Source organism: Drosophila willistoni, chromosome 3R (assembly GCF_018902025.1).
Source record: "Drosophila willistoni isolate 14030-0811.24 chromosome 3R, UCI_dwil_1.1, whole genome shotgun sequence".
Lineage (NCBI taxonomy): Eukaryota > Metazoa > Arthropoda > Insecta > Diptera > Drosophilidae > Drosophila > Drosophila willistoni.
This window is the reverse complement of record NC_061086.1, coordinates 11,254,682-11,276,966: the sequence shown is the minus strand read 5'-3', so window position 1 is coordinate 11,276,966 and position 22,285 is coordinate 11,254,682. Positions and strand designations below refer to the sequence as shown.

The following is a 22,285-nucleotide window of genomic DNA, read 5'->3' as shown; positions in this document are numbered from 1 at the left end:
TTTATATTGCTTTATTTCTTCTTACTCAAAAAGTCTTACTTTTCCCAAAAAAAAATTTTAACAAAACTATGCCAAATTCTAACCGAATAATTTACAGAATCTTTAGGAATTTATCCCAATTTCCAATCAATAAACTTTTATGGCGGTTTTGGGTGACCCAAAGAGTAAAAGCTAATATGCATATTTCAATGTGAATCTATAAACAAACTAAAAATCATCTTATAAACTCATTGTCTTTAAAGAAAAACTTGTTCAACGACATCGGCAAACAGACAACAGAGAGCCGCCAGACAGAAAACTGCACTTGAAACAATCAAAACTAACTGGAAAATATAAACAAAGTTAGACTTTGGCGGCTAAGCAACTTTCAGTGTGGAAGACAAATCAAGCCAAGGCAAGAGATAGGAAAAACCCAGAGCAAACGACTACAGTTAGCGGAAGAATCTTGAAGAAAAGTTAAACAAGAAGACCATATCAACTCGAAACAGCGTGCAATGCAATAAGTGCAGAGGAAGAGACAAGGTACGCCGAGCAATGCAAAAATTTTAACGACAATTTGAACGAAACGTCTAAAGCGACTTAACGAAAGCAACTCGCGCCTTGGCTGGAGAGCGGCCTGGCCATGATCTTGGCTGGCACGACGAGCGGTCTAAGAGTCAGTTGTTGGTCAGACGCGCACGCATGCGCACACGAGACGATCCAGTCAAGAAAATCGTCTAGCGAAATACGCGGCAAGACAAGTGAACCGTTAGACCGTAGGTGTGACTCGCATTTGGATGAAGTAATTGCAGAGATAGGCCTGGTCTATAGTTTGGATTGTTTGCTTCTTATTAGTTTTGCCGGTTTGGAGCATTAAAGTAAATAGAAAATGTGCTAAATGCAATAGCGAAATTTTAAACACAAAAGAAAAAGTGGCAGAAGAAAGCACAATAAAGTGGCCAAAAATAAAGAAGTGTGTTTGTGTATGTGTGTGTGTGTGCTTGTTTTGAAATCAAATTGTCAATGGAATTCAATGAAATTGTGTTTACGTGCTAAGCGGGTTTTTGCTTGGAACAATTTGGCTCATAAATTGATTTTGTCCATTCTCTCTCTCTCTTTGCGGCTCAAAGACGGCCCCAAAGGGGCAGCATAGCCTACTTAATTTAACAATCAGACAACAAGTCAAGCGCATCCAAATAAATAAAGACCTTTTTGGACAGACAAATTGCAAGTTAAGCCCTCCTGCATCAAACTGCAATTTGCAGTTCGGAGGTGCAAATTGCTGGTTCTATTAACAAGTGTTAATCAGCCCACAATCGCAGCCACAGACACAACAAAGAGCTGAGTTGAGTTGAGTTGACTTGACTCGACTTGGGTGAAATTGAAAATGCTGAAAAAAAACTGGATGACCCATAATTGGACAACAAGTGAGAGCCATAGCACATCCTCTAACCGGAGTAATAGAAATAGAAATCGCAACAGCCACCCAGCCATGGTCAAATCAAACACTTTGTTTTTACTGCTTCTGGCCATGCTCTGCCTAATCGAGCTGGCGGTGGTTGTCGTCAAAGCGGATGAGACAGCAATAAACATGAGACGAGCCAACCGCCATGCGTCCACAACACCTTTAAATCAACAAACTTCCACGGAGCCATCAACAACACAAGACCCAGACCCAGAGACAGAGCCAGAATCAGGACAGGAAGACTGGCAGCCTGTTGTAAATGCGACCACAGATGAATCCCCAATAACAAAGAAGCGATTAGCCAATGATTCCTTGCTACTGCGTTTCGCTCGTCGCTTCTCCAGCGGCAATGATCTATGGGATGGCATTATTCGCGATTGTTATACTAAGCCGGATATCTCGTGTTTTCAGAAGAATGTCTATAGCTATCTAAACGATGCCCTAGATCAGCAGGATGTGAATGTTACACAGCGTCTGAAATTCTTCAAAAATCAAGTTCAATATGCTGCAGAATCACACACGGACGAGCATATAAATCAAATACCCAATGAGGGCCGTGCCGGTAAGTCATCTTAAATCATTCTCATTTCATAGGCAAATATAACTTATGTAAGCTATAAATGACCAAGCCCTTGCCTCATTTGACTCTCTCTCTCTCTCTCTTTCTCTCTCTCTCTCTCTCTCTCTGTCTTCCTCTCTGAACTGCTTTTATTTTCAGTTTAAATATCAGTTTTCACATCTGCCCGCTTGAACATTCGATTCTTTGCTTCATTTTGTTTACCTTTTTGTTTTTGTTTTTTTCTTGGCACGTTCAAAAAGAAAGAAGAAAAAATACCAGAAAAAAAATAAAGCTAGCAACTTTCACTTGCTGAGTTTTGATTTGATTTTATGTTAACAAAAAAAAAAAACAAAATAAGAAAAAAGATACGCATTGCCATGGCTCCGATCTCTCATTCATGTGAGTCACGGCGCTTTGACTGCGCTCAATTACGCGCCCAATAGCTCTGCCCTCAGTAGCTATTTTCTTTTGCTAATGTAATCGAGCAACAACAATACAAGTAAAAGAAAAAAAAAAGTTAAATAAGAAGTTAAACAAAAAAAAAAACAACATAAATTTACAACAATCAAGGTAGTTAAATGTTAAGTAATCGACAGCAAGAAAACATTAGCACCTAAAAGATAACATTAAATTTATCTGTTTAAGCAATTTTCAAGCAATTTCAACAGTTAAAGACATCCGTTCTGTGTATCTATAAAGATTAAGTAAAGACATGGTAAACCGTTTGGATTTAAACTGGATTTTGTTTTTTTTTGTTGCGAAAAGTAAAATCATTTAATTCTCGAATGCTGAACTTGTTTGTTCATTCATGTATTATCAATTTAACTTTCATTGTCCCACAACTGTCATTCATTATTAACCCGTATATTTGGTCAACAGCAGCAACCACCCCGGATAGCCCCATCGAGGAAGTGACTAATGCACTCTATGGAAAAAGCATTAAATTTGCCATGACACACGATCTTGAGGTGGATCTGCCAGAAGTCATGTTTGATGGTGCCACATTTCGTATATCGCCACGGGCCATCGAAGGCAATGGAATCATTGCCAAGTTGGAGCTAATACCAAAGCAGGAAGTGCAAGCCCGTCTGGCTGGCAAGATAATCATGAAGAAAATACGTAAGTAATATGCATATATCCACACAAAAAAAAACCTCCATTTTATTTAGAGAAGATTGGCGATGATTCGCTTTCACTCTCCAGCTTCTCTTGGCAATTTGCGAGTGCATTTAAATAATTTCAACCTGTTGCCAAAAAAAAAATAACCAAAAATGCAATGCAGAGTTAAAGAAAAGAGAGAAAAAAATATATATATATTTCAACTTTGGATTGCCAACTTTCGTACTTTCGTTTCCTTAGAAAAATTTCTACGCAGCAAATTGTTGCTATCTTTTCTGGCCTTGCTGCTAATCATCAAAATCATCAAGATCAAGTTATTCTGGTTGCTGCCAATTGTCATTGGAGTTGGGGCAGCCAAGAAGTTGCTACTAAAGTTCCTGCTCTTCCTGTTCCCGGCACTGTCGCATCTGTTCAAGTTATGCTCGTATTACCAGCAATCGTATCATACCACCAAATATCATCATCATCATCATCTTATCGACCATCATCATACGGCAAGTACCAACAAAAAAAAAACACAAATAATATTGTCAAAAGTTTTCTTTCACTTTTAATATATTTAAACTGGGCGGGGCTAACCTGTATATGCTTAGATATGCCAGTTATGAGGTCTACGCATGCACGCGCACAGATTTCGGAAGACTTTGAAGAATTTCATTAAAAAGTCAAAATGGTTAAGCTACTCATACAACATATTGTCTACTTATCTATGTATATATACATACATATATGAATGAACGAATGTGGCTGCTGTCAGTCTTTCACAGCGTGTCTGGTCTTTCTGCTGATGATGAGTATGTTCATATGTATATTTTTAGCTTCTTCCCACACTTTACGGAAGTTCAATTAAAAAAGTACACGAAAGTGTTTGGCTAATTGAATTCCGGCACTAAGGACTTATAGAAATTAACACGCGTACTTCTTAGCAAATTCTCAAGGGCAACCTACGCAGTCTAGAACTCATTCCATTTCATATACATACACGGTTTCTAGCAGCTTGACATAGCATCAAATGAAATCCTGTCGTTTCTAAAGGCAAAATAAATGTATTCGTTTGCAAGGATTATATGTATATCTGCTGCTGCTGCTTCTGTTGCTGCTTGTCTCCGTCTTTGTCTGCCACTTGTAAGCCAAATGCGAGCACATGCCTAGATATTTATGAGTTATTTATTTCGAAATTTTTGTTTGCCATTGCCAGGGCGCTGGGCAAATAATACGAAAGAATTGATTGCAGCTTTTACCTTTAGCTTTGAGCACATACATATACATATACATATAAGCTCTAAGGATAATCTAGCTGGCATGTTTTTTCATATTAAAGTATATCCACGTTAGAGATTTACCTTTAACCTTGTGTCTGAGCCAGGTAATCTTGCAGACAGATAGTTTCTACTTTACAGCTAACAATAAAAGCTTAGACTTCTAGCTTTTATCTAACAAATTTACTATGTTGGAATGTCTTTGTTTAGTCCTTAAAGCACTTGGCTTAGATATCTTCTCATGTGAATATATACATACAAGTTTTATATACTTTCACGAGTCAAACTCAGAGTCCTTAGAAGACCACTGATTGAACCTTGGACTTCAGAATAATCATAAGAGTATGCGAAAGATAAATCCTGACCATTTTTATTATTCTATTGTAAATCGTCTGCTGAAGTAGACTAAAAAGTCAATACAATCCTGTTAACTAACAAGTGGCCCAGTTAACTATTCAACTAAACAACGAGGATTCGCATTCCAATCCCAGGCTACTTCATGGTTGTAGTTTTCGTCTAAGCCGAAGGCAATCGTTGCTAGTGCTTGTAAAATACAGGTTGATTGATTAAAACCATGTCCTTTATAATAATAATTACTACCAAGGAAAGTACCCATGGTAATAAGCGACAGTCTAGATAAATGATATGGCAAACAAAAGGGCTTGTTGACTATATATCATCTATTCTATATCTTAAATGATTTCAAGACAATTTCAGGGTTTTTTATAATCAATGATATACATCGAATTAAGCCTTTTGGAACTCCTTTTTTTCTAGTATATTATACTTTAAAAAGATAGTCCCAACAACTAGTCTTGGACTAACTTTTCATGTTTACTCCATTTGCTCTTGAAATCTTTGGCAATTGCTCTCTAAAAGCATCTTGTTGTCAATCCAACCCTGGTTTCCTGTGAACACCAAAATTAAATTATTTCACAGCTAAACATGCCCCACACACACACACACAAGCACACCACACCACAAGACATTGGCACAAAAGCACTTATATATGTATACAGCACCAACATCCACTCAGGATTAGCGGGGAACACATGTCGTCTTTCGGTTTGCTGTTTCTGATGTGGCAAATATTCTTCCTAGATTGTCACCTCTTTTTCGCTATGCTCAATGCGCAATGTGCCAAAAACTTTGGTCCTTGAGCCAAAGAACGAAAATCTAGAAAATTGAGCCAACAATAAAAAGCACAAATAATCAGCTGACGAGCAAAAATGTATGTAAAGACATTCTGTTATTGAGTGTCAACATATGGATATATATATAGATATATACACTTAATGTCACATATCATCAGAGCTACTCTCACATATTTGTGCGTATTTATTATTTACGGCTATTTAGCAGTCATTGAACTGAGCCAAAGAGGCAGAGAGTAAAAACCAAAAAAAAAAAAACCCAACCAAGCCAAAAGAGAGAAAAAACATAATGCGTATTATTCGAGTTGGAAGTAAAATTGGATATAAATAGCTCAAGTGCGCACCATATTAAAGAAGCCCCTATACGTATTTCCCGCACCGCCTGCCCCAGCGCCTTTCCCTAACGACCCTTGGCGCAAAAAAAATTATTTGAAAAAAACTTTCGGTGTCGAGTTTATTAAATGTCAAGCAGAGAGAAAAGAAGCCCTCTATATATACTAGAGCGACAACGGCTAGACCATTATTTCTTCAATTTAAGCTTATCATTCCCCATCCTTCTGGGTGTTTGCTCTATTGTTAGGTTGTGCCGCCATGGCACAGTGGAGAGCACCAATCGGTGCCAGAGATTATTTACACACATCCACCCAAGGGTCATCCGTCGACATATTTGCATGGGGCGCCATTGCACGAGAGCCATGGACCAGGGCCAGGATATGAGCATTTCGAGGGCGCCTGGGAGAACAGTGGACCCGGCTTGGGATCTGAGTAAGTAACAAAATCATTTAGCTCTTCTCTTTGAATGTTTCTGTTGTCTCTGTTTTCGTTGTATGTACTTAAATGTCTTGTCTCTTAACACACACACTAAACACACACACACACATCAACAATGCTTGCCACACAACTTTTATTTCATCACAAATAGATATATAGGCGATATTAATCGCGTTGCACAAATCGAGGAAAATTCACATCATTTTAAGCCGCATACGGCGAATGATGCTGGTGAGCTGCATGCATGGGGATTGGGCACAACTCAAGGCTATTCCAAACAACAGTTGACACAGGCACAACAACAGCAGCAATACCAACAGCAACAACAACAACAACAACAACAGCAACCACCACAACAACAACAACAACGTTGGCCACCCACACAACAACATAGACCACCAACAATTCAACAACACAAACAGCAAAACCAACAAATGAATTCTCAAAAAGTATATGCCTCTAGTCACAGTTTTAATCCGTTTCAAAATCAGGATAAACAAAGGTACAAAACGGCACAAAAATCAACGAGCACACACACACAAACATACTAAAACCCACTCACAAACACAAACACACGATATCGCACACTAACTAACCAAAAGGATATGCTTTGCTTTGCTTTAAAATTGCTTAAATTTTTCCCCTATTTAACAACATTTCCCACTTTGCAATAATTTCGAAATTGCTTTTTTTGCCAAAGATTGTAACAATTTTCGGTTAACTGTTATTTCAATTTTTAATTAAACCTAAACAGCACGAAATTCCATAGCTGTAATTGTCGCCAATTAAAATACACAAAAAGGGAGTAACCAACAAAAACGTCTAACCTTAAACCACAGTGACTAGAGTAACCACAGTTGCCCTTTTCCATAATCAAGCCAACAAAAGATGAAAAACAACTCTTTCTCTCTCTCTCTCCCTCTTTTTCTCCCTCTCTATTGTCACATTTTTGCTTTTTTTTCAGCTCAAGGCCAGCATCTACACAACCCCATCCGGTATATGTGGCAGGACCACCACCACCGCCACAGGCTATCGGACAAGGATCAGGGCCAGGACCTGGTCTAACAGCAGCCGCACAGATTGCTGCCCAATATGAACCAGCACGCAACAATCAACAGCAGCAGCAGCAACTACAACAACAACAGCAACAGCTTTCGGTGTGTATTATATTACATCATTACATTAGTCAAATTTAGAAAGAGATTAATGTACATATAGGCATACAATAAGACCATAAATTCAGTTAAAATTTGGGCAAAATTTAAATATTAATATCTTCAATTATAAAATGGATTTATTAGAGAGTTCAATGTTAAAATTTAATACGATTTTATAGTATACATATATAGCAAGATATATCAAGAACAGGCACTTGAGATTTATTATCAAACTTTTTTCCTTTAATTTTGTATTATCTCATACATCAGTTTGTTTTTCTGAAAGGTATAAACTCACGATAGGGATAACTGGTAAACGAAATTAAAACTTTTTGATTGAGAAAACTTTCTTAAATCACTTGGAAAGGTCTTATGCCTGAGAAATGTTTACACATAGCGAAAATTCAGTCCACGGTAGTTAAGCCGTCTTTTCGGACCAGTCATTTAGGCATCTGAACAACGTGGACAAGGATCCTCGTATGTATGTAGTTTGCGTCAAATACTTAGTTTAGAACTATATGCTATACTGATAAAAATGATTCCAAAATACGTACCCTGTTCGTTAAACTTACCAATATTTGAAAGCACAGATTTTTGAGTTTAGCAACAGAATATACTATCAGAATATAGAATACAGATGACCAAATAGTCATAATGAATTGCATCTTTCATACTTTTAGTTCATTCTAAAAGGCAAATTTACATTGACATATTTTAATTATGAGTAATATAAGAAAACTAAGCAGACAAAGGCAAATGAATACGTTTTTTTTCAAATTTTGAACAGCATTGACAAATAATGCAAATGTAAATAAATGTATTTTAATGTTTGTAGATATTTTCCATTAGTTGGTTACAAACACAAACAAAAAGAAAACATGCAAAAAGGGCTTTCAGTTTTCGCAAGGCATTTTAAATTGGCAAAAACTTTACTCAATTTATTGGAAAAATTTATATTCTCTCTATTAATAATTTAAAAGTGTCAAAGTTCTCTACTGTAATCCTATTAAGTCCATGCAAGTAGTTGGTGTCTGTGTGTGGATGGATGCTTGTGAAAACTTTCCTTTTGTGTTTGCTCTGCAAATGTCTTATGTGTGTGTGTGTGTGTGTGGGTCATTAGGTGGCCCTGTACCAGAGACAGTCCCACCTGACTCCCCCATAGTGTGCGAGAGTGGTGACAATATAATCAATCAAACTACAGCATATTTTCACTCATCGACAGAGGCAAAACTTAAAGCAAATAAACGTCTAGACCAGACGTTGAGGCTTTGGCCCATCGTTTCGTTTATTGACACTTTCCTCAAAGAGCAAATAGTTTTTCTTTCTAGTTGTGTTTATTGTCTGTTGTCTGCTGTTTGCAGTTAGACTGCAGCCTGAACGATTTGTTAGTTTGTATATTGTTTCTTGTTTTTTTTCTGCAATATGTAGTCATGCAAATTGCAGGTTCCCCTAGATGGTGAATGGTATATGCATACTGCAAACAGTTTTCACTTTCAAGTACCACCACGCCAGCAGTTCCCATGTTTTTGGGGCGTTCAGCATGTCAACCAAGTCATAATTACAATGCACTATGCCATTGCACTACACAAAATTGCAAAATCACCTGGTGTTGGCTTTAATTAAATGAGCATAAACGACCAAGAGCAATATGAACTTGTCGGGAAAGTATGCCAGCCGTGGGCATTTTGGCATACACATGTCTTAAAGAGCTGTCAACAGCTGGCTTAATGTTTGTCACAAATGAAAACTATATGTATATGTGTAACCTTTTATTATCAACAGCCCGAACTAAAGGAGGCCATACGCATACAGGCCGAACAACGTTTGATACAACAGCAGCAAAAAATACTGGAACATCAGCCATTTGTGCAGGACGGACAGGTTTGTTTGGGCAACCAAAGAATCTTATTTTTGTTGGCAACTAATTTCATTTTCCTTTTAACTTTTTCAGCCACTCTATCCGCTCAACTATGACCCCTTCTACAGTCCCATATTACTGAAAATTGATAAAATTATTGAACAGATGGGCCTAAAGAACGAATTGTGCAAAGAGCGTATGGTATGCGAAATGTACAAGGATCCATCGAAATACAGTCCTTATAGTAATTTTGTATCCGCTGAATTAAGTCGGTAAGTGTTGGCCTTGAATTGAATTTCAATTGCAATTATAGCACGCATGGCTAATGTGCCCATTCAACTGCTTAGCTGTCGGAGACCATCAACTTGGCTCACTGCCCATTTTTGTTGTGCTCTAATAGTTATGGAGATTTAGGCAAGCATCTCTAATTGTAATGTCAAGCAGTCAAATGGTGTCAAGACGAAAATGCTTTGGTTAAATATATTTTCACTTGTTGTTAGTGAAAAGCCGCCACCACGACCACTCAATTAATAATAGGCAAAAGCGTGAAAAGAAAGCGTAGCTCGTAGGTTGTCAAATGTTTTGAGTGCAGTTTTGTCCCAACCTCAAGAAGAAGTGCACATGACCAGCCAAGCGCAACCATACATGCCACATGCCACATGCCGTGTGGCACTTTCTTGGTTCCACCCACATGCATGCCGAGTCAAAGACTGACACTCGGCAATGGGTCACTCAGTTAGTCAGTCAGTCAGTCAAGTCAGTCAGTCATCCACAATTGAAAGTTGCTCGAGCATATCACAGGCCAGATAAATTTATATTTATCATACCATTTTCTTGGTGGTTAAACACGGCAGAGATCAATTACGGAACAATGGGTGCAAATTCATAGAGTTCTTTTGTTTCTCTTTTTTATGTTTTTTTTTTGTATATTCTTTTGGCCTGCTTGTTGCTAAGATAAGTTTGTTGACATTTTAAGAAGAGCACATTGTCAATGACAGCCATTGCCATTGTTGGCTACATTTTTGGGCATTGGAGAGCCAAAAAAGGCTCCAGACGAACGCACAGAAGGAAGAAGAAATTTTTGCCTGGCAGGCATTGTGTGATTTATGAGTCGTTATGCCAATGACAAGTCATTAATTGAATGTCCCAAGTGTGCTTAATTGTCTTTGCCGAAAACCCAAAGACAACAGGGATAAATATATATATATATATATAAGTACTCATAAATTCAAATAAAAATAGACAAAACAGTCTGAACTCAATGTCCTTGAGCTCAGGTTTGCTACGGTTTACAGTTGAAAATTAATTGAAATAGATTTGGCTAATTGAAAATGCCTGTCAGACATTTCTTTCAATTGAATAGATAATTTACCATTTGCCAACTGCAAAATAAGTTTTGTATAGAATAAATGGAAGTGGAAGTATGAGATAAGTCAGGTGAAACTTTTGTTAAAATTATTGACTTACTTAAAGTTGGCAAATTGGCATTTTATTTTGCATTCTACTCTTTCATATATATTTACAACATTCTTACATTTGAATAGATAATTTGCCAGTAGTCAAGTGCAAAACAAGTTTACATTGAATTTTTTTCTTTGTATAAAAGTCTAAGTAAAAGATGACAAGGTGAAACTTTTGGTTGACTAACTTATAGTTAGAGAATTGGCATTTCATTTTGCATTCTACTCATTCATATTTATTATCTTAACAAAATGTCAACCCATCTTGTAAGAGAACAGTACAAGATATGTTTCATTCTATTTTCTCCTTTAATTATTTGAAGTAATATGTTTCTCTTGTATCGTTTTGTCACGTCTTCTTTTTTTACTCACACCCATTGGAAGGATCGCAAAGAGCATATGAAATTAGTTTTGGCCTTGACTTAGGATTCGGGTTTTTATGCCTCTCAACCTCCATTTCATTACACATTTACGTTTCACTAGCCACATGAAATCCATTAGCTGTCATGGCATCTTCTCAGTCTAGGCATCGTAAAATCGGAACGAAAAAAAAACTCTCACATCCTGTGGGAGGGCCACCAACAATACTTGTCTGAATAGATAACCAGAGAGTGAGAGAGAGAGCGAGAGCGAGCGGGAGGCGTCAAAGTCAAGTAACCTACATAGTTTTATGGATATGCCCAAAGGCGGGAGATTTCGGTTTTTTCCTGCCATGAACACAAAAGGCTCTCACTCTAAGGCAGTTTGGTAGTAAGCTCTTGGTAGTAAGTCAAAGCAATTAAAGATGCTTTCGCCGAATGTGCCGAAAAAGTTTAGTACGTTGCCGTTGCAATGGCAAAGTTAATTAGCCAACTTCCTGTTAGATAACAAAAATGCTCATTGATTTTGGCCCGCAGCTACCTACAATGAAGGAAGAACTAAAGAGCACCCACCAGCATCCGCTGGCATCTGCTGGTCGCTTAAAAAAATAGAGAATTAATTAAATTTTGCACAAAACAAAAGTTTAGTAAAGTTTCTCATTCTTGTCTCTTGCAGTGATGCTAGCGAACTAGAAGCTGTAACGCATGCGAATGAAGCTGTTCGCCGTTTCTATAGACTCATTCAGGCAGCACGTGATGGCCAGGATCAAAAGAATTGCCGGACTCTCCATCCACAGTGCAATATGTCAGAGAATTGAAATGAACTGAACTTGATTGGTGACTAGACAATACACGAAGAGAACCGAAAACAGGAGGGACGAAAAGGATAAAAGAAGAATAAAAAGGATGGAACGAAAAAATAAGAATCATCTACGAGCAATTTTTAAGTCATTTTTTTTGTTTGTTAAACAGAACTGTAAATAGACATATTTAATTGTATTAGCTTAAGCATAATTTACTTGTTAAATTTTTAACTATTTATTTATTTATTTATTATTAATATATTTATTTATTTATTTATTGTAGTTTAAAAGTTTAAAAACTTAAGTTGCCACACAAACACGAAGCATTAATATTCATTCTGATTTTGTTTAAATTTTTATTTCATTTAATTTTCATTTGGCTATCTTGACACTTTTTAAATTTATCACAACCACAATTACAACAATATCAACAACAACAAATACAAATACACACAGTAGCAAAAAACAAATATAATGAAATCAGAATATATATTAATTGCCCTTCAGATTGTGTGCCATGGCCGCGAATCGAATTAGTCAATGTGAACAAAAAAAAAAAAACGTTAATAGAGAATTTTCTTTAGCCAAAACGTAAATTGGAAAATAAATTGAAATTGTGTTAAATGTCATGTAAAGCATTCAATCAATTGAAATTTACATGAAACTAGAAATCTGGATGACCTTTAATTTGTTTTCTATTTTACTCAAAATTGAATGTTTCCTTTAAAAGGTGAAATATTGAAAATCAAAGGAATTTAAAAGGAAATTAAATCTCAAAGGAACGTAAGGTAAGGGAATATTATTCACTTTCATAGCTACATATATTCCCCTATATGATAAGCTTTTGGCACATGCAGAGTCAAATGAAATAATAATAATAATAATCAATAATCATTCACATCACATAAATCAAGGTGCAACACCAGTCAGCCATATCCGCCAATTGTTGTCAGCAGAAAAAATGCTCAAAAACAAGGAACTCATTTGCATAAATAGATTTATTAGCCAGGCTCTGGAAAATGTGTAGGTGGCTTTGATGTCTGCCGGGAATTAACTGAACTGAACTGAAATGAAATGAATATTTATGTAAATGCCAATCGCAATTAGCACGCAAATGAAAATGAAAAAGAAAAGACCCCCAAAAGAAAAAGAAAAAAACAGATTTCACTTTTCTGCAAATACAAGTAAAATTACAAAAAATTATATAAACGGAAGCAGGAACAAAATACCAAAGACAACACAACGAGCCAACAAACTTTTCAGCCCCTACAATGACATCAAAACACCGATTACCAAATTGGCAGCTCATTAAATACCAAAAACAAAAAAATAAAGACAAAAGTTCAAGTAGCTAAAAACGTGTCCCCTCGTCCAGATATGGCAAAGCATTTGGTTTTTAATTTTCAAACGAAAGCACTTCCGATATGTGAAACCAATTAAAAAACATAAAGGCAAACGAAATAACTGCCCAATTTAAATCACATAGTAAATAAATCTATCTTATGAAACATTTATTATAAAGCAACTAAATATAGCTAAGAAAAACTTTCGTTTCAGATTTTTTTTGGTAGTATAATAAGGTTTTAATTAAGCCCTAATTGAACTAATATGCTTTGGAAAATGATTTAAGTAGGGTATGATTATCGAATTTCTTCATCCTTCGTTTTCATGAAATACACACGCCGTATCCTATGCCAAGGACAATAGCCTCTTGAGACAGATAGAATGTGTAACTAATAGGAACAATTAAAAAAAGAATTTAAAGTATATAAATGTAATATTTCTTGGAGTAAAATTTAAGCTTTGAAACGGAAATTTTGTGACAAGTAAAATTGTCTTTGGGAGGGCTCCAGAAAATATTTAGGTTAGAAAAATCATGCCTTAGCTGATGCTGCTGATTTATCGTTGCCAAATTGTAAATTCAGTATTTAAAATCAACATTTAATTACTTTAAGACCCAATTTTATTTGGGTAAATATGTTTTTGTGGTTTTCTGAAACAGCAATTCAAATATCGATCAATATGTATCTGTCTCAATTTGTAGAATTATGTCAAATATCCCCACTTCATAATGTGATAAAAGACTAGAAACTTGACAAAATTGTTTTTTCCATTTGTTTCAATAGATTTTTAACCCTTTTTAAGACCAGCCTGAAGTCAACATTTTGGTATATCGGGCCTTAAAATTTATTTTAGTTAATGTTTTTTGACTCAGTTGGATAGATTTTTAACTCTTTAAATATATCGTGCAGGACGAGACATGATATTTTAGTTGATTTTAGGTCATATCAAATCAAATATTCGAACAGTCTCTGAATTTTAAATAAGTCCTTAAAGTGCGAGTTTAAGGGGGGATTCTATCTTGTGTGATAGAAAAATTCTATTTTTCTCTTTTTGCATTTTCGGATATATATATCATTCAAGAATACTATGTAAAAATTTATCGGCCGTTAAGTTGTGCGGCGTCAAGTTGGCTGGGCTGCAGCAGAAATTTTCAAAAAAAATTTTTTTTTCCTTTTGGGAGCTCATGGAAGTGCTACAGGGCGCAAAAATTAGGCAATCGGTAATCATTTTTTAACACATAATTTTTTCTAACAAAGCTCATAATTTTAGAATTTTTCAAGGTATTTTCCCAATCATACCCAACAGCGATCCAAAAAAGTGAATAGATCAAGAAAAAAATTTCATTTTTGGTTTCACGCTTTATTTGCGAACGGTAGGACTTCCATAAGGACGAGATGGGGATGCCATTTTTGAAGAGAATTTTTGGATTTCACAAAATACTTTATCACTTTTTGGCATACCAAATTGGATAAATTTTCTAACATTCTTTTGCTTTTTCTTAGTAATACAAAAAATATCATTACTAAAGGATGAGTCATACTCACTGTTTTTGAAAAGATTATAGAGATTTTATAAGTTTTAGAATTGATTCAATGTGATTTTATCTCATTTTTTTGTGGCCATGAAGCTATGTAGACTAAAGCAGCGCAACAAAATTGATTAAATTATAGCAAGTTTACCCCAAAGTCACAAATGCAATGCGATTGGCTTTAAGTCTCAAGTCTCAAGCTGTCTAAGCGTTGTTCGGTATCCGTATCTCGTAATTCGCTGTGTAATGTGATAGCAAAAGATACAAGCGAGCCAATAGGTTGGAGTGCGAGTATTCTAATTGAGTTGCTGGGCACGCACCATGGACTGGAAGCGCAGCCACTTGATTTAACGAGCGGGCAGTGTCCCCGCGCAATTGTCCATCGATAAAGAAGCCATAAAATAACTTTCAATTATGTGCGGTATATGATGGAAGAGTAAGTATTATGCTTGAAACAAAACAAAAAAAAACCAAACACTGTTTGATGGATGGATATCTATTGTGTTGGGCAAGAAGACACTTGCGTGACCATAAAACGCACAGTTGACCCAATAGACCCAATTTGGTGGGGTTGGGCGCACTTTTGGGCCCGCAAGAACCAGAAGCAGGTTGAAAGCAACTCGGGCCAAGTTAGCCACCAGTGTGGAGGTGAAACTTCAACGACAATAGAGACACAACTTGCGCTTTCCATGACTTTGATAACGAAAAGGAATGGTCGCTAAAGCAGCGTATAGAGGCAACAAGCAAAGCAAAGCAATGCATACGCCGCGCATACGCAATTCAATTAACAAAGTACTTGACGTATAAAAACCAAGAGCTGCCCAGGCGACATTTGCATAACCCATTGAGTCGCCAAAGCGTGCGCATACACTACGTACAGGGAGCTGCGATCGATTGGCTTTTTGGCTTTATTTCTTTCGGTGAAAGTGAACAGGATGCAAAACTACGTTTGGCTAATTGTCGCCTTGGCGACAACACTGGCCTCTGCCCATGGAGCGCCCGCCCAGTCGCAGCCGGCCACATCTGCTGCCGAATTGGCTCTGGACATGTATCACAGTTGTCTCAAGGATCTGAGTATATCGTGTGTGCGACCCAAGGCCCTGCAGTGGTTCAATGCGGCTCTGCAGCAGCCAGAAGTGAAACTGACCAATCGTTTGTCAATTATTCGCACAACAGAGCAAGCTGGAGCAGAGGCCAAGTCGAGCACAGGCCGTTCCCAGCAAATGTTTGACGATATCGATAACTATTTGTCCAGCCATGCCCTGAGAATCCAGGCACCTGAATACTTCCACAGCTCAGAGGCTCGCGCTCTGGTTCCAGACTTTCTGATGGAGAATCCGTTGACCCAGGGCGGTGTTATTCCATTGGCAACTCGTGAAGAGGGTAAGTAGGAATTGAAGTGAGAATCCATGACAGAACTTAACAATTATGTTGTTCTTTCACCCAGGACGTGGAATGATCCGTAAGGCTATTCTGCCCTTCCTACTTGGCCTGAAGCTGAAGACAACGGTTCTTGTGCCCTTGGCTCTTGGTCTGATTGCTCTAAAGACTTGGAAAGCCATGACTTTGGGTCTTTTATCGCTGGTTTTGTCGGGTGCTTTGGTCATTTTCAAAATCGCAAAACCCAAAATTGTCAATTACGAAGTGGTGCACTATCCCCATCACGTTGATCATGTGGTGCCACATCATATTGAGCATGTGGTGCCCCATCACATCGAACATATTGTTCCCCATCACATAGACCATCATCTGGATCATCATATTGATCACCATGTTGATTTGCCAGTCGAACATATTGATCATTTGGAGCATCCAGCCCCGGCTTGGGATCCTCATGCCTGGGCACGTTCCTCTCAGGAGCCACAGGATGCTCAAGATATGGCCTATGTGGGTCAGAAGAGACGTTAAACCGGAGACAACAAAACGAAATACGAAACTCCAAAGAGAACAAATTGGCCAATCAACAACCTTATTTATTTTCTATTTTCTAAGTAGTTGCATATTGTTTCTATTTATTTATTTATTTCTATGTACAAAAAAAAACAAAACCCAAAAAAAACCAAACTGAACAAATGAATGCCCAAGCCTCTTGGATGGCAATCTCTTAGGATTTTGGTCCCTTTTCTTTTTTTTTGTAAATACTTGTGCAATAAAAGCTTGCAAAAAGATGAAATTTCTAATTGGAGGTCTTCTAAGGGATAAGGTTACCAAAATGTAACCCTTTGCTTGGCATAATTATGTCAAAACTTTCTAATGGGTCTACTCAAAGTGCCCAAAGTGCTGCCAAAAATTTGTCTGGTTGAGACAACAGAAAAAGTAAATTGCTTTTTACCCACTTTAATTTCGCTTAACGACTCATGTACATACATATATGTATGGATGTATGTACATACATAGAAATACTTGGCAATCTTGTACAAATTTTAGAAACCACTAAAGAGCCCTAATGTGCGCCATTGTGATGTGCAATTGTAATGTGAAAGTTGCAATTTCTTTCTCTCTACGACATTTGTTTCCTCTTAGTTAAATGTTGGGTTAGTTGGGTAAACTGAGCAAGACTAAAACTATAGCATGCTTATGGGGGCAGCTGGCATAACATAAGCAAAAGCAAATATAAATATAACTAAAGCGTGCGTGTGTGTGTGTGTGTGTGTAAATAAAACAGGGTAAAATAACAGTCGAATTTAGCTGAAAGATAGAATATTTCTTAAACGTGTGTGTGTGTGTGTGTTCTGTTCTGTTCAACATCCAAAGAGAAAATCAATAGTCAAGGTAGAGCCATCATTTTCAACCTTATCAAATCGAGGGGTGGGTGGGCAACAAAGCGCCTGCCACAGCAGCGTGCAACAATGCAAAATGGCATCGGCGCCAATAATAAAAATGGTCAACACTTCATTTATATTTAATGGCATGCACTTGGCCGCCATCGTGGCCAACATGGCAGCAATTGCTGCGTTTCTACGCAACAATTTCGAATGTGAAAATGTTTTCCAATTTCATTGGCAGCAAATTGAAAGAGTGAACAAAAAGCAAAAAAGGCGGCCGGGGGAGTCTCAGGCTCAACTTCAAATGGCAAATGTGTCCAGAATTGCAAATTAAGCGCCAATGCTGTGTGCGGTGAAATTTTTTTGTTTGACCAAGCACCAAACCCGAAACCCCACACATATCCCCCCCTCACACTCACACACATACACACACCCTCACGTCCCCACTTTTATTCCGTTATCAATTCAATTTTCATGGCAAGGCAAACGTAATCAATATACAGAGATTCATAATTCAAATGTGTCGCGCACACCAAGCTAAAAAATATATCGAAATTCAGTTCATGATTTTTCAGTATTTCGCAGTTGTGTTCGCAGGGAAAGGCAACCAAAGCGAAACGAAGAAGTCTCCACAAAGGGGGGGGCGGTCATGGGGCGGGGGTGGAGAAAGGGATTATGTCTTAAGCATATTACTTTCGTTTTCGATAAGGCAATAGCGCTTTCTTTTCAATTGACATGTAGATGGTGACTTTTTGGCCAAAGTTTTGGGCCGTTTTAGTTTAAGGGTAGAGGTGGGGCCAGAGGCTCTTGATAATCTACAATTATGTTTTGTGTTAATTATTAATTATGAATTTATCATTGATTTAATTGCATACGCAATTTGTTTGCATAATTTTTTGCGTATAAAATTATGTGTTGCAACCTTTTTAATTGCTAGTTTTCAATGAGCTCTTAACGTGACTGTAACTGAGAGTAATGTAAATTCACTTAAAAATTTATATTTAATGTTTCAAAAAAATGAGTTACTCTGTGTATGTTAAATGAGTTAATTTTAATGTGAATGAAAGTTGATTTAAATAAATTAAAAGCTTTTTGCATTTGACTCCTTTTTCTGTGGCTATTTGTACTCTCTCTCTCTCGACTAAAATCAGTTTCTAAATGATTAATGATAATGAAATTCAGGTGAAGAAACCCTACTCTTGAGGTCTAAATAGAAACACCTGACCCTAGTTTCCGCCCTAACTCCCATCACATCTTACATTTGGTGTATGTGTGTGTGTGTTTGTGTTTGTTAAGCCAACGGCACGCGTTTGAAATAAGACCACATTAAGTATACGACACATGGTACCACACAAAGGCACGCACACAGACTTTGCAGATGAAGCAAATAGCCAAGCAACCGGCCTGCTTGTTAAAGCCAAGAGCCAAGCCGACTTGACTGCGTACACATTTAACTTCATTCATGATTTCTTTCGCCATTTCTTTTGCTGTGGCATTCGCCGATACGAACGAACCAAAAAACCAAAACGACGACCAATTGGCCGACGAGACTTTTGAGACAGCGCTTAAAACATTGGGAGTATAAAAATCGTGAACAATAGAAAAACGATTATTAAACGCAATTGTGCCAGCATTGAGACGAGTTGTTGTGTGTGGCTGATCAACATTATTTACTGATAACAACAACAACAACTAATAATAATGGCCAAATTACTCCTTGTGATTGTGGTAGGTGTTGTAGCCCTGGCGGCAGCAACTCAAGGCGCCACAACGCCCCAATTGCAACGTCTGATTGCCGAGGAGCAATCGAAATGCGCCAGTGGTCAAGATTCGATGGCCTGCATTAAAGAGCGAGCCATGCGTTTTGTGGACAATGTGATGAGCAAAGAAAGCTATACGGTAAGAAATGATAAATGATAAGCCGATTGGAATTTGGATCTAGCTGTCTAATCATCTGCTTGCAGGTCTCCAATTTGGAAGTGCGTTCAAATGGTGAAAAATCGGCGCCCGTTAGCGAGGCACGTGCCAACAGTGCTGATGGCTTCATTGATGCCATTGAGAACTATATGCGGGGACATGATGTCAGCATGAATCTGCCAGGAGCCGATGCCAAAATCACTGTCTCGGCCCGCAATCTGGCCAATGATGAGTTGAGCCTGAATCTGCAGTTGAATCAAGAAAACGATGATGATGATATCGAAGCCAGGGGTAAGAAGGGCAACATCTTCAAGAAGGGTGGGTGAATCTATTGATTAGCTGTCATCCATCACAGTCAACTGATGTGCATATGCAAATTTCATTTTGGCATTTTTTTAGGCAAGAAGCATCGTCTACGCAAATTGGCCATGCCCATTCTGGTGCTCATTCTGCTGAAGGCCATCACTGTTATCCCCATGGCAATTGGAATCTTGAAGATTAAGGCATTCAATGCTCTTGCTTTGGGTTTCTTCTCCTTCATTGTTTCGGTTGGTTTGGCCATTTTCCAATTGTGCAAAAAGGTAAGATAATTTAGATATTAAAACCAAATTTCCCATTGTCTTTTAGGCATTCGCGGGCTGTGGTAATTAAAAAATGGGATTGAGTTGTGAGGGAGGCGTCGGGTAGCAATATCAAATATATATAATGTATGTATAGAACCCTAGAGTCTAGAAAGAGAAAGAGAGAGAGCTAGCTGGGTAAGTCGTAACCAAACCCTAGCCCCACAACTCCCCACAACAAGAATCACAATCCACCACAGAAATTCCCTATCCTCTTTGAAAAAAAATGACTGTAAAATTTCTCTTTTTATTAGCAAGAAAAATTTTAGTACTCCATTTGTTTTTTTCTCTCCCCCCCTCTCAGATTGCCCATGATCATCATCACACGGCACACATCACCGCCCATGGTCCTTGGGATGGTCGTTCATTTGCTGGGGCCGTGCCCGCCGCAGTTGTTGAGCAGCCTCAATTTTCCGCTTCGGCTCAAAACTTGGCTTACCAAGGCTATGCCTAGTCGAAAAGCAGCCATAAACAAAAGTTCCAAAAGCACAAAATAATTTGTTAATTGTTAAAAGTTTTCTTTTGTGACTTTTGCTTTACCTTGTCCTGTTTGTTTTACTCCTGAGATGTCTCTTTCTCTCAACCTAGACTTTATTTATTAAATATATTTATTTATTAACTATTTATTGAAGAACAGAAACAAAAACAAAAAAAAAACAGTACCAAAAAAAAACACACAAATAAAGTAGCAAAGATAAATACCATGAATAAATGTTCAAAATATCGTTTTAATTAAACAAATTCTATTACACACACACACACACACATAGAGAGAGTCTGGGTAATCCATTTGGGCTAATTCTCAGACTAGGAAGCCTAATTAACTTAACCAACGTTGGGCACGATGCGTTTTAAGCCTTAGCAAAATTTCACCTTGGCATTAAATATTTATAAAGCATTACGTGCACGGTAATCTTGTCCTAATTAGCCAAACTTAAGACCGAACGACCACTCTTAGGCAGCCAAAACGTATTAAATATTCTACTCAAGACAACTTCGGTGTTTGGGCAGCCGATTAAATTGATGAAGTGCATAAAAATCATTTTAAAAAACAAAAAAAACATTTGTTCAAAAATTTCTTCTTTTCACTGGCGTACGCGAAAGTTGACCACAAAAGAGTTTGAGGGCAAGTGAAAGTCTTTAAGCATTCTTGGAGAGGGTGTGTACCCACACACACACACACACACACCAACCAAAAGGAAGGCCTTACATAGCATAGGCGACATCAAACGGCATTGAATGCTCAATGAAGCGTAATTGACCACACACATAAATCTCCTAAATAAAAATCCTTACTCCACCCAAAAAAAAAAGAGCCCATGCTTCAACTGAGAATGCGTTCAAGTGCATGACATTCTTACCAAGCAAAAAGGAATGAATTGAAAACGGGGAACAAAAATTGAAAATATGTAAAAAATTTTGTGGTTGAAAGAGCGATTCGTATATCAATAACAAAAGCAGAAAAAAAACCCCACAAAATTTAAATGGCTGCCAATCAAAAAAAAATACTTATTTATTCTATTCTGCACTCAAATTAGAATTTTAACAAAAGATAAGAAGTTCTTTATAAATACTTTTAGGTTTAAATTTAATTTAAAAAAAGAAAATCAAAGCCAATCATAGGTCAAGAATCCATTTTACCTTACGCTTTCAAGTATCATGACTATAAAGTGTAAGAATTTCTTAAAATTTGATTATTTTACCAGGAAAATCTCAAACCAATTTCGTCAACAACATGGATGGGCAGGTGTTGGAATCACTTTCATAATCATTTGGCATGCATGAGGACGCTTTTTTGGGCAATACTCACACACAGATACAGACACGAGTTTATGGAAATTTATTGCACGACATAAAGTTTTATACATATATGTACATATATATGTTTTTTTTTCAACTTTTGGCACGATTTAAAGCAAAGTGTGGCGCTTGTGAAATGAAGGAAGCTCACAAATTTCTTTTATTGAGTGATAACAGATAAAGCATAAAAAAAAACAATGAAATATATAAATAAAATCGTGCCACAACAACGACACCTGATGCATTATTTAAAATAACAATTAGGTAACAAACGACAAAAAAAAAAGTTATCCACAGATTTGGCACCTGAATTCAAAGATGGTGGATTAAGTAACATGTCGGAACTTTGTATCTCAAATATTTACTAA

The 22,285-nt window shown here is 37.3% G+C and overlaps 3 protein-coding genes and 1 long non-coding RNA gene across 5 annotated transcripts; 3 read left to right on the top strand and 1 right to left on the bottom strand.

The window, feature by feature from the left end:
• Positions 1-1,344: 1,344 nt before the first annotated feature.
• On the top strand, positions 1,345-12,051 carry LOC6650293. The gene is made up of 9 exons (XM_047011436.1): positions 1,345-2,006; positions 2,886-3,122; positions 3,363-3,616; positions 6,116-6,300; positions 6,458-6,808; positions 7,271-7,463; positions 9,246-9,344; positions 9,415-9,593; positions 11,817-12,051. The coding sequence occupies exons 1-9, from the start codon at positions 1,367-1,369 to the stop codon at positions 11,956-11,958; spliced, it is 2,280 nt and encodes a 759-aa protein (XP_046867392.1). The 5' UTR covers positions 1,345-1,366; the 3' UTR covers positions 11,959-12,051.
• On the bottom strand, positions 3,070-8,252 carry LOC111519452. Of its 2 annotated transcripts, XR_006954415.1 has the most exons (6): positions 8,036-8,252; positions 4,071-4,151; positions 3,848-4,011; positions 3,702-3,764; positions 3,349-3,595; positions 3,070-3,247 (listed from the first exon to the last, which is right to left on the bottom strand). It is a non-coding gene; the product is annotated as an uncharacterized LOC111519452 (long non-coding RNA). The 2 variants fall into 2 exon arrangements; XR_002724377.2 differs by lacking the exon at positions 3,070-3,247 and having other exon boundaries at positions 3,288-3,595.
• A 3,617-nt stretch (positions 12,052-15,668) lies between the features above and the next one.
• On the top strand, positions 15,669-16,892 carry LOC6650292. Its single transcript, XM_002073574.2, has 2 exons — positions 15,669-16,198; positions 16,263-16,892. The coding sequence occupies exons 1-2, from the start codon at positions 15,751-15,753 to the stop codon at positions 16,721-16,723; spliced, it is 909 nt and encodes a 302-aa protein (XP_002073610.1). The 5' UTR covers positions 15,669-15,750; the 3' UTR covers positions 16,724-16,892.
• A 2,389-nt stretch (positions 16,893-19,281) lies between these two features.
• Positions 19,282-20,571, top strand: LOC6650291. The gene is made up of 4 exons (XM_002073573.3): positions 19,282-19,479; positions 19,545-19,815; positions 19,897-20,078; positions 20,422-20,571. Exons 1-4 carry the CDS (start codon positions 19,282-19,284, stop codon positions 20,569-20,571), a joined length of 801 nt encoding a protein of 266 aa, XP_002073609.1.
• Positions 20,572-22,285: the final 1,714 nt, after the last annotated feature.

Bases quoted from the DNA above. Each gene is read 5' to 3' on its own strand.
- LOC6650293 (XM_047011436.1), top strand. From the start codon at position 1,367: ATGCTGAAAAAAAACTGGATGACCCATAATTGGACAACAAGTGAGAGC. The intron at 3,123-3,362 runs GTAAGTAATATG...TCGTTTCCTTAG, and splicing joins GATAATCATGAAGAAAATAC to AAAAATTTCTACGCAGCAAA. The intron at 9,345-9,414 runs GTTTGTTTGGGC...TAACTTTTTCAG, and splicing joins CATTTGTGCAGGACGGACAG to CCACTCTATCCGCTCAACTA.
- LOC6650292 (XM_002073574.2), top strand. From the start codon at position 15,751: ATGCAAAACTACGTTTGGCTAATTGTCGCCTTGGCGACAACACTGGCC. The intron at 16,199-16,262 runs GTAAGTAGGAAT...TCTTTCACCCAG, and splicing joins ATTGGCAACTCGTGAAGAGG to GACGTGGAATGATCCGTAAG.
- LOC6650291 (XM_002073573.3), top strand. From the start codon at position 19,282: ATGGCCAAATTACTCCTTGTGATTGTGGTAGGTGTTGTAGCCCTGGCG. The intron at 19,480-19,544 runs GTAAGAAATGAT...ATCTGCTTGCAG, and splicing joins TGAGCAAAGAAAGCTATACG to GTCTCCAATTTGGAAGTGCG. The intron at 19,816-19,896 runs GTGGGTGAATCT...GCATTTTTTTAG, and splicing joins GGGCAACATCTTCAAGAAGG to GCAAGAAGCATCGTCTACGC.